This window comes from Chrysemys picta, chromosome 1 (genome assembly GCF_011386835.1).
Source record: "Chrysemys picta bellii isolate R12L10 chromosome 1, ASM1138683v2, whole genome shotgun sequence".
NCBI lineage: Eukaryota > Metazoa > Chordata > Testudines > Emydidae > Chrysemys > Chrysemys picta.
Window position 1 is genome coordinate 339123994 of NC_088791.1, and position 14417 is coordinate 339138410.

A 14417-nucleotide genomic window follows, 5' to 3' on the forward strand; every position below is an offset into this window, starting at 1 on the left:
TGTTTTACTGCAGGCACAAAAATGTGCATCTTATGACCCTGCAACTGCAAGCCAGCAGCCAGAGATTCCGCAACTCTGAGAAAACAAACAAAGACCCTTTGAACTCTGACTCCTTTCCTTTTGGAGTTGTAATGTTATAGCAGAACAACCGAGCAACTCAATTTACCTCCACATTATGTCCTAAATTAAAACCAATGCAGCTGCACCAGTGCCACGTAGGGCAGAATCTGGGTTGTGGAAGTGTTAGAACCCACAGTGCAGCGTCGGGAGGAAATGGTTGAGTTGGTAAAGCTAGTGAATTGAGCGTACCAGGTACGACATCACTGAGAGACAAACCTGCAAATCCACAAGGCTGATTTTACAATCGCTTTGCCGAGCACTTCAACAGCACTTAAAGGGGCGTTAAGGCGGCGTGTGCATGTCAGGAATTTAAGAGTTCTAAGAAAAATATCGTAGCAATCAAAACGCAGCTGAGAGAAACCAGGAAATTCGGAATTAATAAGTCTTAAGTGCACCCCCCAGATATTGCAAGGTCACTGTGGGAAAATTGCCTGGTCACCCCCCAGGTTATTTAATTCCCTGTCACACTGTGTGGATTCTTCAGCCACGTCCCCTATGCTAGGGATCCTCAGTTAGGTCAGCTAAACATGTTGCGATCTTAAAGGGCGCCCAGGCAAATACCTGGGGATCGTTAGTCGTTACATGGGCCATGGGATCTACAGCTTCCACTTGGACAATGAGAAACTCGGTTTAATGCTTCACCCAAAGCACTGTGCTCATAACAGTGCAGAAACTCCCTGCACTCTGGAGCCACTCTCGGGTGTAAACCCAGGCTCCCATGTGGGACTTCAATCCACTCGCCCAGAGGTGAGGGCGCAGCGCTCCCCATTCGGTCACATAAAAGGACTCAGATTTAATTAACATCCAGAAGATATATCCTTTCCCCAATTCAGTAAACCCGCACGTGCAATGGCATCTCACGTCCTGCATGAACGGCATGTAAACTTTGCATCAGACATGGCGGAGAATAGGTACGCATGGGGCTTGGACCAGTGCAGGATATACATGAAAATAAGCCCAACAAAGCTGGGGTGAGATGACTTTCTCCAGGTGGGCACTCACATAGATAAGGTGCTCTCGGTAACGGATGAGCAGGTTCCGCAGAATCCCAGCTTCATTCAGGTCCCCCAGGCGGATCATGTCCTCCACCCCGTGGATAGAGGTCGGGTGCATGGGTTTGATGTGGCTGGCATTGTGAGGGAAAATCCAATGCTCCTGGAAACAAAAAGGGGAAAGAGGTCAAATGTGAGCCTACCACGATATACACCCTAGACAGATTCGGAAAGGACAGGATGAAAGGATTATGCAGTACAAGTGGCATGACAGCCATTAACTTTAAAGGATCATAGTGAAAAGGAAATGATCTTAGATCCCTGCAAGACCAGGATATAGCTGTGTTTTAAGGCTCCTAGACTCAAGGGCAGCCAGGCGGCTCTGCGTACTGCCCCTGCCTGCAAGTACCACCTCCGCAGCTCCCATTGGCCACGGTTCCCAGCCAATGGGAGCTGCAGAGTTGGTGCTCAGGGTGGGGGCAGCGTGCAGAGACCCCCCTCGCCACACCTTGCATCTAGGAGCCAGAGGGACATGCCAGTCACTTCTGGGAGCCACACGGAGCCAGGGCAGGTGGGAAGCCTGCCTTAGCCCCGCTGTGCCATCGACTGGACTGTTGCCTGTTAAAATCTCCCGGATTGCCTTTAATAGTCACTGAGAGATGGAGGCTGATTCCCGGAGATTCCCAGCCAACCCTGGAGGGTTGGCAACCCTATTTGTAACAAAACAAGAAACCGGTACAGATGACTGGGGCTGGCTACTGAAGGGCTCTGTGGGAACTCAGGCGCAGGTTAGGGAAGATGTTAGTGGGGATCCTATAGGAGAAGAGGAGTAACTAGCAGGAGCAGAGGTAATTAAAAGCACTAATCTAAAGTATTTATATAGGCCCTGCGATAGAGTGCTGGGAAGCAGCACCTGAGGCAGCCCTCTGGTGACTGCAACCACAAGTAGTTGCTCTGGAGTAGCCCTGATTAGGAAGAGCTGTGCTTAATTGGTGGATTGGGATGGGCTGAGGTAGGGTTACCATATGTCCGGATTTTCCCGGACATGTCCGGCTTTTTGGGCTCCAAATCCCCGTCCGGGGGGAAAGCCCAAAAAGCCGGACATGTCCGGGAAAATCGGGGGGGGGGCCGGGTCGGGGGCCGGGCCGGGACGGGGGCTTGGGGGCCGGGACGGGCCGGCGGAGCGGGGCCGGGCCGGGGGCTCAGGGGCTCCGGCGGGGCCAGCTCGGGGGCTCCAGCGGGGCCGGGCCGGGGGTTCGGGGGCTCGGCCGGGGACTCGGGGGCTCCGGCGGGGCCGGGGGCTCGGGGGCTCCAGCGGGGTCGGGCCGGGGCTCGGGGGCCGGGGGGCTCCGGCGGGGCCGGGCCGGGGGCTCGGGGGCTCGGCCGGGGGCTCGGGGGCTCCGGCGGGGCTGGCACTGGGGCCGGGCTGGGGACCGCAGGGCTGGGGACCGCAGTGCTGGGCGGGCTGGGGGTGGTCGGCCGGGGGCCGGGCCCGGGGCCAGCATCCCAGGGCCGGGGACAGCCTGGGCCGCGCCTCCTCCCCCCACACTCCCCCTTACCTGCTTCAGGCTTCCCGCGACTCAAATGTTCGCGGGAAGCAGGGGAGGGGGCGGAGACTTTGGGGAGGGGGCAGAGTTGGGGCGGGGCCGGGGGCGGGGCCGGGGGCCCGTGGAGTGTCCTCCTTTGGGAGGCACAAAATATGGTAACCCTAGCTGAGGAGAGCCCCAAAGGCTAATTAGCGTATTACCAGAGAGGTAGAGAAGGCACAGGAAGGACAGGAGAGAGTGACAGGCTTCTCAGGGAAAGAAGAGATTGCTCAGGGGAAGAGACCCTCTGTCTTTCCCTCTCCTTGGCTGGGTGAGCTAAGGATTGTATGTTATGATAACTACAGAGCTGCAAAGGTTTGCAAAGGCGGTGGGAAAGAACAGTGTAAATAAACTGCACAAAGCGTTTCATCAGAAGCAGGTCTCTGAGTGGTTTGTGGCTAGAAAAGAGACAGGAGCAGGACAAGGCCCTGTCACAGCCTCCCCCCCGCCCTGCATCACTGTCATATCTGACCTCACAATCTTTGATGTATTTATCCTCTCAATCCCTTCCCCCTGTGAGACAGGGCAGTGCGTGTGACAGATCCAGCAATTTCCTGCAGTATCCTTGAAAAACCTTATTGTATTGAGTTTAAATCTCTTTGGAGTCCATTGTATTAAATGCAAGGCTTACGTTAGGGTTACCATATTTTAATATTCCAAAAAGAGGACACTCCTGGGCCCCCCCAACTCCACCCCTTCCCACCCCAACTCCACCCCTTCCACTGAACGCTCCGCCCCCTGCTCCTCCCCCTCCCCTGCTTCCCGCGAATCAAATGTTCGCGGGAAGCCTGAAACAGGCAGGCAGGCAGCCAGCAGGTAAGCTGGGGCTGGGGCTGGGGTAGGGGTAGGGGTGGAGGCGGGGTGCAAGGAGGCAAGGCCCAGTCCGGCCCCCCAGGCCGAGCGGCTCCCTCCGGCGGCCGGCCCTGGCCAAGAGGATCTGGCCCTGGTGTCTCCGGCCCGGCTCGGCTTGGGCCCTGGGGCGCTGGCCCCGGTTCCGGCCGAGCGGTGCCGGCCGGCGGCCAAGCACCCCCAGCCCCCGTCCCAGTGGCTCTGGCCCGGCTTGGGCCCCAGTTCCGACCGAGCGGCTCCAGCCCGCCCCGACCCCAGCGGCTCCGGCCCTAGCAACTCTAGCTCAGCTCGGGCACCGGGGCACCAGCCCCGGCCAAGCGGCTCCGGCCCCAGCCCCAGCCCCAGCCGAGCGGTGCCGGTTGGCGGCCAAGCACCCCCAGCCCCGGTCCCAGCGGCTCCGGCCCGGCTTGGGCCCCAGTTCCGACCGAGTGGCTCCAGCCTGGTCCCGGCCGAGCGGCGCCAGCCGAGTACCCCCAGCCCCAGTCTCAGCGGCTCCGGCCCGGCTCGGCTCGGGCCCCGGTTCCGGTCGAGCGGCTCCAGCCCGGCCCCAGCGGCTCCAGCCCAGACCCAAGCCCCACGACCCCTCCCTATTTTCCCGAACATGTCCGGCTTTTTGGAATTTCCTCCCGGATGGGGATTTGAGAACCAAAAAGCCGGACATGTCCGGGAAAATCCGGACATATGGTAACCCTACTTATGTATTATTGTTAAGACCCCGATTATGTCACAGAGGTCATGGGATCCATGATTTCCATTGACCTCTGTGACATTTTCTGCCCCAGGGCTGGAGCTCCCAGTTGCCCCCCGCACTGCTCCCGGCTCCCATCCTGGCGGGGGGGCCCTCTGCAGCTGCCCAGCCACAGGGGATGGCGGGGGGACGCCCTGGAACTCCCAGCCACCATGGCAGGTAAGGGGACCCTGCAGCAGCCCATCCCCTGTGCAGAGCTCCCACTTGCTGCAGGTGGCGGGGAACCCCCCAGAGCTCCCTGTTGCTGGATAGCACCCGCCGCCCACATCCCACCCCGAGCTGCTCAGCCGCCGCGCAGGTGGGATCCTGGAGTTCCCACTCACCGCAGTGGCAGGGGGACCCTGGAGCCCCAGCAGCAATGGGTGCTGAGCTGAACCCGCCTCCCCATTTTGTCAGGGATATTTTTAGTGACAGTCAGGGACAGGTCACAGGCTTCCGTGAATTTCTGTTTATTGCCCGTGACCTGTCCATGATTTTTACTAAAAATATCCCTGGCAAAATCTTAGCATTAATTATTGTGGGCTGGGATTGCATGTAACTTCTAGTGGGGAGATGGGATGGGAATCCTAGGCCATGTTATGAACTTCAAAGGACTATAGTGAACAATGTGCCAGACAAGGATGGGACAAACCGTATCAAATTCCCACCTCCAGTCATTCAAAAAACCCAGGCTTTTGAAGCTCCACCCTAAAGAGGAGACCACTGTCTGCTTATCATCTGGTCCTGGAATCTGAAGATCAAAGGCACTTGTTCATAACAGCCTTAGCTCTGAACTTGTAGCCAGAGAAAACCCCTCGGTGGGCTCTCAATGACTGACTTCTGCCAAAGCCTTTGATGGAATTGGGGTGATCTCTGGTAAACTTAAGCTTATTAGAATGCGCATAGGTTCTTTGATTGGATTTTTGATATTTTCTTTGTAATGCTTTCACCTTAAGAATACATGTGCTTGCTTAAAAAGGGCTGTGTGATAACTTGTAACTGCTAGCAACTGAAGCTGTTCATAGCCTCTGGAGAGAAAGCAAAGCTCCGACGCTGGCTGTTTAGACAGTCTATCGCAGTATAGGCCGGGAATGGTGCAGCCTGGAAAAAACCTGGTCAGTAGGGAGAGAGATGTGGGCCTCTACCTGAGAGATGTGATGGCTGAGGAGTCAGTAGCCTAGAGGGGATATCCTTGCTGGACCACGGAGGGGGGAGTACAGGTGCATATGCCCTGAAGTGTGCCAGTGCTATTAGCCTCATTTTACAGATGGGAAACTGAGGCACATAACGGGTAAGTGACGTGCCCAAGGTCATACAGGAAGCCTGTGGCACAGCAGGGAATTGAATAAGGGCTCCCATGTCCCAGGCTAGTACCATAACCCCTGGACTATCCTTCCTCTCCAATAAAATAAATTGGAAACAGGAAAAGGCTTAAACAAGCCCCTTTAATTGGGTCTGAAATAGACAAGTTGTTCGCTAGCTACTTTACGTTACTGCATTGTCTTGTGATGGTCTCCCTTGTCAGAGTTATTTCCCTCCCCACACCTGCCCGCCTGCTTTCCCTCCTTTTATTTGTTACACCTCCTCAGTGCATCTTCTCTTCCACCTATGTCCTTGGGGGCTGGGACTATCTCGTGTTGTGTGGCCCCAATCCAATGTCTATGGGAGTTCATGGAAAGAATACTATTGATTTCAATGCGGTTTGGATCATACTGTGCATCTGTACAGCACCCAGTGCTTAATCCTATTTGGGGCCCTATATCTAACCCTAATACAAAGGACACACAATCACAATCCTCTTCTCCTTCATACATACGTTGCCTTCATCGTCCACCACCTGGATCTGCCCAGAGTCACAAAGCTTGACCACGGCTCCGATGGGAACGTCGAATTCCCGACCGGTTTTGAGGTCCATCCATACATAATCCCCCTGAAACAAAACAGAGGAAAAGCATGTTCTCAGTAAAGATGAGCAGAAGAACACAGCACTGCAGGGAGGACTAAACGTTCCCGGTTAGAGTAATTTCTAAATGTTTTACTTCCAAACATGGGTGTGAGAACAAGCGACCTCCTTTGCAGTCCATACAGTACCCAACTTCTACGTAGTGCTTTTCATCAGTAGACCTCAGAGCACTTTACAAAGGAGGGTAAAGTATAATTGTCACCATTTTACAGATGTGGAAACTGAGGCACAGGGGGAAGTGACTTGCCAGCAGGCCAGTGCAGAGCTGGGAATAAAGCTCTAGTTTCCTGAATCCCAGTCCAGTGCTCTACCCACTAGGTTACACTGCTACCCCTTCCTCATAGGCGGGTAATAAGGCTATTGGGCTGGTCTACACTTAGTCCGGACTTCGGACTAAGGTACGCAAATTCAGCTACGTTAATAACGTAGCTGAATTCGAAGTACCTTAGTCCGGACTTACCGCGGTCCAGACGCGGCCGGAAGTCTCCCCGCGTCGATGCCGCGTACTCCTCTCGGCGAGCTGGAGTACCGGCGTCGATTGTGAGCACTTCCGGGATCGATCCGGGATCGATTTATCGCGTCTTAACCAGACGCGATAAATCGATCCCAGAACATCGATGGCGTGCCTCCGGACCAGCCGGTAAGTGTAGACTAGGCCTATTGTGAGGCAACTACGCCTTAGCACTACAATATATGCTACTATGCTACCTATCTCATCCATTTTTGGCAAACTGACCTGCTGCTAATCAGACAACTACTCATGGGAAACCATTTCACACTGTAAAATCTAGTCTGCCCCCTTTTCAATTCATTTTAAAACAACATAACAGGCAGAGGGTGGTTATGGGAGGGACATTAAAAGTAAACCAACAAGAGACACAGGTTCAGTCTGACTTGAACCCAAAAGCTTCCCCCACCAGAATCAAATGCACGGACAAATGGTCCCCATCAGCAAGTCGTGCACGTTCAGTACTGCCTGAGCCAGTGCAAAAAGATTAACAGAGGGGTTGGAGCAAACATGGCCTTTCCTCTGTGCAGCGGGTAGGTCTGAATCTGCACAGGGGCCCAGGGAAAGATGCTGAGGGCCCGAATCTTCCGCTGTGCCCGTTCTCACATAACAGTAGGCAGGAGACGGGGGAAAGATTGTTTATTTTGCCGCTGGGCAGTGAATGTCTTTGGCTGGAGGTGCAGGGAACTGTGCTCACATTGCAGGTTTTTACTATTAAATTGAATTGTAATTGCTGCAAGCGTTACAGAGAGACCATACCTGCGGATGCATGTGTCACACCCATCTCTAGTCCAACGTATAGCTGACACTGAAGGGAACCTGGAATGGAGGGCAGTGCCAGTGTATTGTTTGCAGACAACAGGTTGTTATCTCTGTATGTGCAGCAGTCTGACTTCTGCTTCCAGTTCACTCTCACCTCCTTCATAGAACAGCTTATTCTCAGTCCAAGCAAAAGTGACTCCAAACGCAAGCATGGCACTGTGACTAGAAAGCAGGCTTTCGACATCTCACTCTGCATTCCCCACCGCACTCAATGGGAATTTGGCCTAAGGACTGTCAGATCAGGCCACTAATGTGACCCCACATTTCCTACACGGGTTTGAAATTACTCCTGCGCCCGAGATGTTCACCATTGTCCTCAAAGAGGGAAGAACCAACCTTCAATGAAAACATGACATTCTTTCCTGCCGCTAAACCTGATCCTGGGAGGTGCAGAGCCTCCTCCAATTCCACTGCTGGCGAAGGGAGTTAAGGGCCCTCTGCCCTTTCTGCAGCCATTTCTTTCATAGCCAACTAACAAGGAAAATAGAACATCGCTAAACATGCATCACTCTTGTCATCTACTCAATGGGACTGGAGAGGATGATTAACCCTTTGAGGGTCATATGGTCCATACAGGGGGCTGGACTAGATGACCTCTTGAGGTACCTTCCAGCAGGGCCGCCCAGAAGGGGGGGCAAGTGGGGCAATTTGCCCCAGGTCCCGGGCCCTGCAGGGGCCCCGCGAGCCCTGGCCGAGAATCCCTTCCCTGGCTAGAGGCGCCTTTTTAATTTTTACTCACCCAGCGGCGGTCCGGGTCTTCAGCGGCACTTCGGCAGCAAGCCCTTCACTCACTCCGGGTCTTTGGCGGCACTTCGGCAGCGGGTCCTTCAGTGCTGCCGAAGATGTGGAGCGAGAGAAGGACCCGCTGCCGCCGCCATCAAAGACTTGGAGCGCCGCCTGGTGAGTACAAGCGCCGCAGCGGGTGGTGCCTTTTTTATGTCCGCTGCCCCGCTTTGCCTCAGGCCCCCTGAATCCTCTGGGCAGCCCTGCCTTCCAGCCCTACATTTCTTTGATTCAATGAAACCTATGTCCAGAAATTGACTTAGGCGATGCACTGTACCTCAGTGGTTCCCAGCCATTTGAAGGTGGAACCTCCTCCTTTTGCAACAGATTGCTAGATGGCTGTCCGCCAGGCCTTGGGCCAATTGCTACCATCTCTTCTTTCCTCTTCTCATTTCTTCCAGCCCCTTCTCTCTCTCTCTCTCTTCCTCTTCATCCCTAGGATCTTGTTTTTTTCTGTTCTATGTTTTTCCTTTCTATTTTTAATGAGATTTTATATTTAAGCTCCCGCAAGCCACCGGACAGCTACAGGCTGTTCAGGCTGGGGATTGTCCATCCGGGAATCTAGGCGGAACTGCATGCACTCTTGCTGCTAAGCAGATCGGTGTGACTAGTGGGAGTCAGCAAGTTGTTGTTTGCACCTGCTGTCTCTGCTACCCTGGGAGCTACTGCAGCAGCATCAGGAAGGGAAGGCAACGTCTTCAATGTGTCACCCAATCCACAGCACAGTAATGCTTTTGAGGTGGGGATCCCGGATCCCGCAGCTTTCTCCACTCCCAATACTTCTCTGCTCTGCACCCAACTCTTGCCAACCCCGAGTGTTCCAAAATCATGAGTCAGGCCACAAAAAACCATGAGATTTTTTTTCAAATTAATAAATGTTAGACTCGTCTTCTTGGCCTTATGGTTTCTGAGCCCTTAGGGTGAACTTGCTTCACCCTTTTGCTCTGTTCTCCTCAGCCAGGCAGGCTAGAAGTGTGCTTGTTTCTAAACGAACCTGAGGTTCTCAGGTAATCTCTTGCTTCCAGCAGCCACGGCCTTCAGAGAAACCACAAATATTCCAGGACTTACGATAAGATGGTGAGAGTTGGCAACACCGGTATCCCTACGGTGCTAGCTTATTGTATTAGCACACAATCAGGCACTGTAATATGCTGCCTTTTGCCTAAATACTGACTGTTAAAGTCATCATTCAGGCCAGTAACTTAAGCAAACTCTCACTGTTTTCAGGGAGCTTTTTCCTGAGCAAGGTTTGAAAATTCTAGGCCAGCTCTGGCAATGGCAACCTTATTGTTTAGTACCATCGCATGGTAGTATCCCTGGATTATACAGCCAGATGCATCTAGAATGTTGGCAAGTTATAATTAAAATACACTATCTTGTTATTAAATAGTCAACTTCTTTAAACAGCTACCATAGCTACCAAGTTTTGTGCAGCTCCACGAATAGCATTTATGCACATTAATTATTGAGCAAATTTCCTTATTTACATCTGATTTGCATATATATGTATATTTCAGCTTTTTTAAAAATGTAGGTGTGACGGGTTGGACCCCCCTTCTGGGATAGCACCTGATGTGCTGGGGTTTCACTGAGCCTCCCCTGCTCACTCAGCCTGGGTTCCCTCTTACTGATTTGCTGGATTAAGCTCTCCGGCCTCTTGCAGCGCACACAGGTAGGGCCACACCCCGCTGCAGTCACAGACTGAAGTCAGCTCCCCTAGCACTCACATGCCCCCCCACAGTGGGGTACAAACCCAAAGGTTTTATGAAATTCGCCCCCTCCCTCAATGTGGAGGGAGATATGCACAACTTCTTCCCCCCCCCACCCCCCGTTAGAAATTACATAAACTGGGTTATATTATAAACAAGAAATAAGTTTATTAACTACAAAAGGTGAATTTTAAGAGCATATAAGAGATAACAGACAGAACAAAGCAGATTACTGACGAAATAAAGCAAAATACGCAAGCTAAGCTCAATATACTTAAGAACAGGTTACAAAAATGCAAATTCTTACCCTAAATGTTATTTTAGGCAGGTTGCAAAGTTTCTGTGGTTCAGAGTTCCAGTTATATTCCTTTTCAGACTGGACCCCCGTCTTAGTCTGGACTCCCCCCTTGCCTTCCCTTCAGGTGGCTTTAGCAGTCTTTCTTCTCGGGCAGACAGGCCATGGAGAGGAGGAGTCCTGTTTGCATTCCTCCCCACCCTTAAGTAGGATTTGCATAAGGCGGGAATCCTTTGTTTCCCAAACTTGACCCCCCCCGTCCCGTCCCGTCCAGTAGAAAGTTACAAGAAGTCCCAGGTAATGTTTAGTATCAGGTGACAAGACCACCTGACTAGTAGTTTCAGAGTTACGTCCCCAGATGCCTCCCAGGAGGGAGAGAGATTAGTATCTTCATGGTTTTGTTGTTCCTTCCTGATGGCTCATCATATTTGATGGCCTGTCGTCTGGGGGGGTGTCTTCCCACACCCAGTTGTAATTGTTACATAGTCCATATTTCTAACTTTAGCTACAGAAATGATACAGGCATATATATTGGATAATCACATTCAGTAAATTATAGCCTTTCCAGTGATACAAGACCCATCTTGCACAAAGTATATCTCAGTTATGTCGTATTCATACCATAAGCATATTTTCATAAAGACTATGGAGTGAAAAGTTACAGTATGGATTTAGAGCTTGTGAAAGGCTTCATCCAAGATTGACAGACCTGGTGATGAAGCCCCGGGCGAGTTTCCCTACACACACTGCCCTGTCAGCATGCCACACTCTTGATCTGGGATGGAGACTTCCTCAGCAGGGGGAGCCAGAGCCTGGGGATTGTTGAAAGTTTCCTCTACTCTTCCCCTCCCCTCACCAGCCTTCCCTATTCTGCCATTTTTCAGACCCTGCCCCCTTCTCAGCTCCCCTATTTGGCTCCTCATATTCTTGCTTTGCCCTTTCTATTAGCAGAGACCTTCTCCTAGGGCTCTATGCTGCTCTGGCACCAGCAGGGGGACTAGAGAGAGCAAAGACAGACCTGGCTGTCTACAAAGGAGGCCCCACATTGCCCCCAATGGCTGAGAGATGCTGCTACAACTCCTGCTCTCAAACCAGCTGGGTGCGTGAGGCTCAACTGGGTTGTGCGAATGTGTGACAGAGCCCCCAAATGCATGAGTCTCTTAGCACTGACGATATTGCCTAATACATAAACAGCTCTTTACAGTCTTGTATTTTACATTGCAGTGACAGCAACTGGATTGTTACTAAAGACAATTTCGTGCATTCAGCCTCTTTGTTACACAGGGTGAGGAACACAGCAAATGGGTGGATGTAGCCACTCAAATTCAATGGGCGTCGATGAACGTTGGCTGTGATTCCCTGTAACTTTTTGAAAAGTTAAGCTCAGATTCTCAGCTGGTGTCAATCAGTAAAGCAGTATTGAATTAATAATAATAACAACAATAATATTTGTTTACTGTTGCAAAGTGCTTTGAGATCCTCTAATGAAAGGTGTTATATGAATCAGCAAACCAATTGATGTCTCTGAAAGCATTCCAGTTTATATCAACGGAGGCTCTGGCTGTTACTGTTTAAAAAAAGAATCTTATAATGTGGCTCAAAATGTCTTCAGCAGTACCTGATAAATAAGAAAAATAATTCTATGTTTAGAGAATCAAAAATAGATACCTTATCTTTAGAACCAATAGAAAAATTGGTAGAAGAGGAAAGAAAAAAGATATGGGTAAAGTAAGTGACAAATTGTTCAATCATATATCAGTTTAAATTGTATACTTTAGCACTTATATAACTTCTTTAAGTGGAGGAGCTCAAAGCATTTTACAATAGTTGACAGTATTATCCTCATTTTATAGTTGATCAAACCAGAGTGGACAGAACCCAGATCTCCTATTCTAAGCCCCTAATTGCCAGAGAATACTCAAAAGTACAATAAAAATTACATTACACCTCCCAAAGAAAATATTTTATACCTGTGTTCCGGTGGTCAGTACTAAGCAGCCGAGTTTCGTGGCCCATTATGTCACCAGACACAAATACATAGCCCAATATCAGGAAGTATAGTTGATACTTCTCTTCTGCTGTATGCCACTGTACTACGGTAGCAACAACAAATAAATAAATGATTTGACTAGCTAACATACTGGATATTAATTTTCTCGAAATGCCCTGTACATACACATTAAAATTACATTTGTTAATACTGGCCAAAAAGGCAATTGTGATGGCCTGGACTAACTCAACTAGACCCACCATATGCCTATTTCCTGCTTGGAAAGGGCTTGATGCAAAGCCCACAGAAGTCACTAGGAGCCTTTGCACTGACTTCAGTGGGCTCTGGATCAGGTCCAATAGGAACAAAAACATCAGCACAGGACATTTCATGGTGATTGGCGCCGGGCCATTAAACAGCTCAATTAAACTGGTCAATAATCCTCATGAAATGTCCTGCATCTTGGCAGTTTGGGGTTCATTCAAGATGTCGGGCGCAGCACCACAGAACCAAGAACACTTTCAATCATTTCATAAATAGCCATATCTGAACCAACCAGTAGCAGCCACCATGCTAGGCACGTTCCAAACCCTCCAGACCCTGCCCCCAGGAGCTCACAATCTCAGGACAGAGGCGAGGGGAGGGGGAACAACAGGCAATTTATACACAAGTCAACTCGATTCACTGTAATCAGCACAAAGGAGGTGGTGCAGGTGCAACTGTGTGAGAAGCTGGCACACGCATTCTACAGGATCAACCTGTAATGTGATCTAGATTTCAAAGGAGTCTGAAAGCCATTGTCAGTGTTTAGAGCCAGTGGCCCTTATCTTACCGATAAAAGAGTCAGGGGTTTCAAGGCTTGGTTGACATTCCGGAGCAGCGTCCATTTGCCCTGGTCCTTCTCTTCAGCCTCCGCCGCATTGGGGCATTGCTGCATGTTGATGGCTTTTGCCTCTTTAGCATTCTAGAGAGGCTACTGCACTATATGGACCTCTTCCCTGGTTCCTACACATACTCCACTAGCTGGCAAGGAATCGTCGAAGATACCAGCTGGTTTGCTTTATGCCTCCTGTTGCAGAACAATGATCACAAGCACTCACTTCTGCTGCAAGGCACCGTTTGTCTTGAGTCACGGTGTGGTTCTTGGAAAAGATTTTCTCCCAACAGGAGAGTTTCCATAGAAGAGCTTAAGGAAAGCTTTAGCTTTCTGGAATATGCTAGAACTATCCCCTATCACTTTGCATTGTGGGAATCTATCTACTGAGCAGACAACTGTGCATTTCTCCACTTACAGTCCTCCCAGCGTCTCCAGTAATGGGTGATCTTTGGTAGTAGATGAAAAGGAAACTGCAACCAGCAATTCGGACTTGAGGCCTCCTGAAAATGTCACTGTAAAATTCAAGGCAAAACTCTTTATTTCACCGTGACTTCTTTCCTTTCCCTTCCTTTCTCAGTGAAATAACTTGTCAGCCGCTTGATGTCTGTCAGGTCTGAGACGCTGAATACTCTTGGATACTTATTAATCCACAAGTGTAGTCGTCCCCATGTAACACATGGCTTTTAATTAACCTAATGCCTTGCAACTCCAAATTAACCAAAGCGCAGTGGGAACCCAAAACCAAAGGCCATCTGGATTTTCTTTAAACTGATCACCCACAGTAGTTCCATAGCAACTGGATTTTAAATAATTGAGTGGGAGGTGGTCTGAGACGCACTACTTGCATAGCTTTATGGGATAACTCAGGCTAAACTATAGATTGAAATTACCTGCAAGTGTGAACAACAACATAATTACAGTATGCTTTGCTTTTCTAGGGCCCGATCCTGCAATCCTTGCCCATGTGAGTAGTCCAGGGAACTGCTCTCATAAGGACTATTTGTATGAGTAAGGGTTGCAGGTTTGGACCCCAATCGCACTGCTCATCTGAGGACCCCAACTCTCTGCATAAACATGAAATATGACTGCCTGGGATTAAAGTCCCTAGGGACCAGAGTCAGCGGAGTGCATTGTATTCCAGCTCCATCTTCATCAGCTCCTGCTACACACCTTAGAACACCTCCCCCCAACCTCCA

The 14417-nt window shown here is 50.6% G+C and overlaps 1 protein-coding gene across 5 annotated transcripts in view; it reads right to left on the reverse strand.

The window, feature by feature from the left end:
• The window catches only part of MYO7A (myosin VIIA), a 179747-nt gene that overhangs the window by 103113 nt on the left and 62217 nt on the right, over positions 1-14417 (reverse strand). For 4 of the 5 annotated variants that reach the window (XM_065581741.1, XM_065581740.1, XM_065581739.1 and 1 more), the window contains exons 1-3: positions 13177-13836; positions 6091-6204; positions 1123-1275 (exon numbers count right to left, since the gene is read on the reverse strand). In XM_065581741.1, the coding sequence (XP_065437813.1) occupies positions 1123-1275; positions 6091-6204; positions 13177-13281 (372 nt within the window). In that variant the 5' untranslated portion in view covers positions 13282-13836. Of the gene's footprint in view, positions 1-1122; positions 1276-6090; positions 6205-13176; positions 13837-14417 lie in introns of those variants that run through there. The other variant, XM_065581742.1, reaches the window with a different exon arrangement.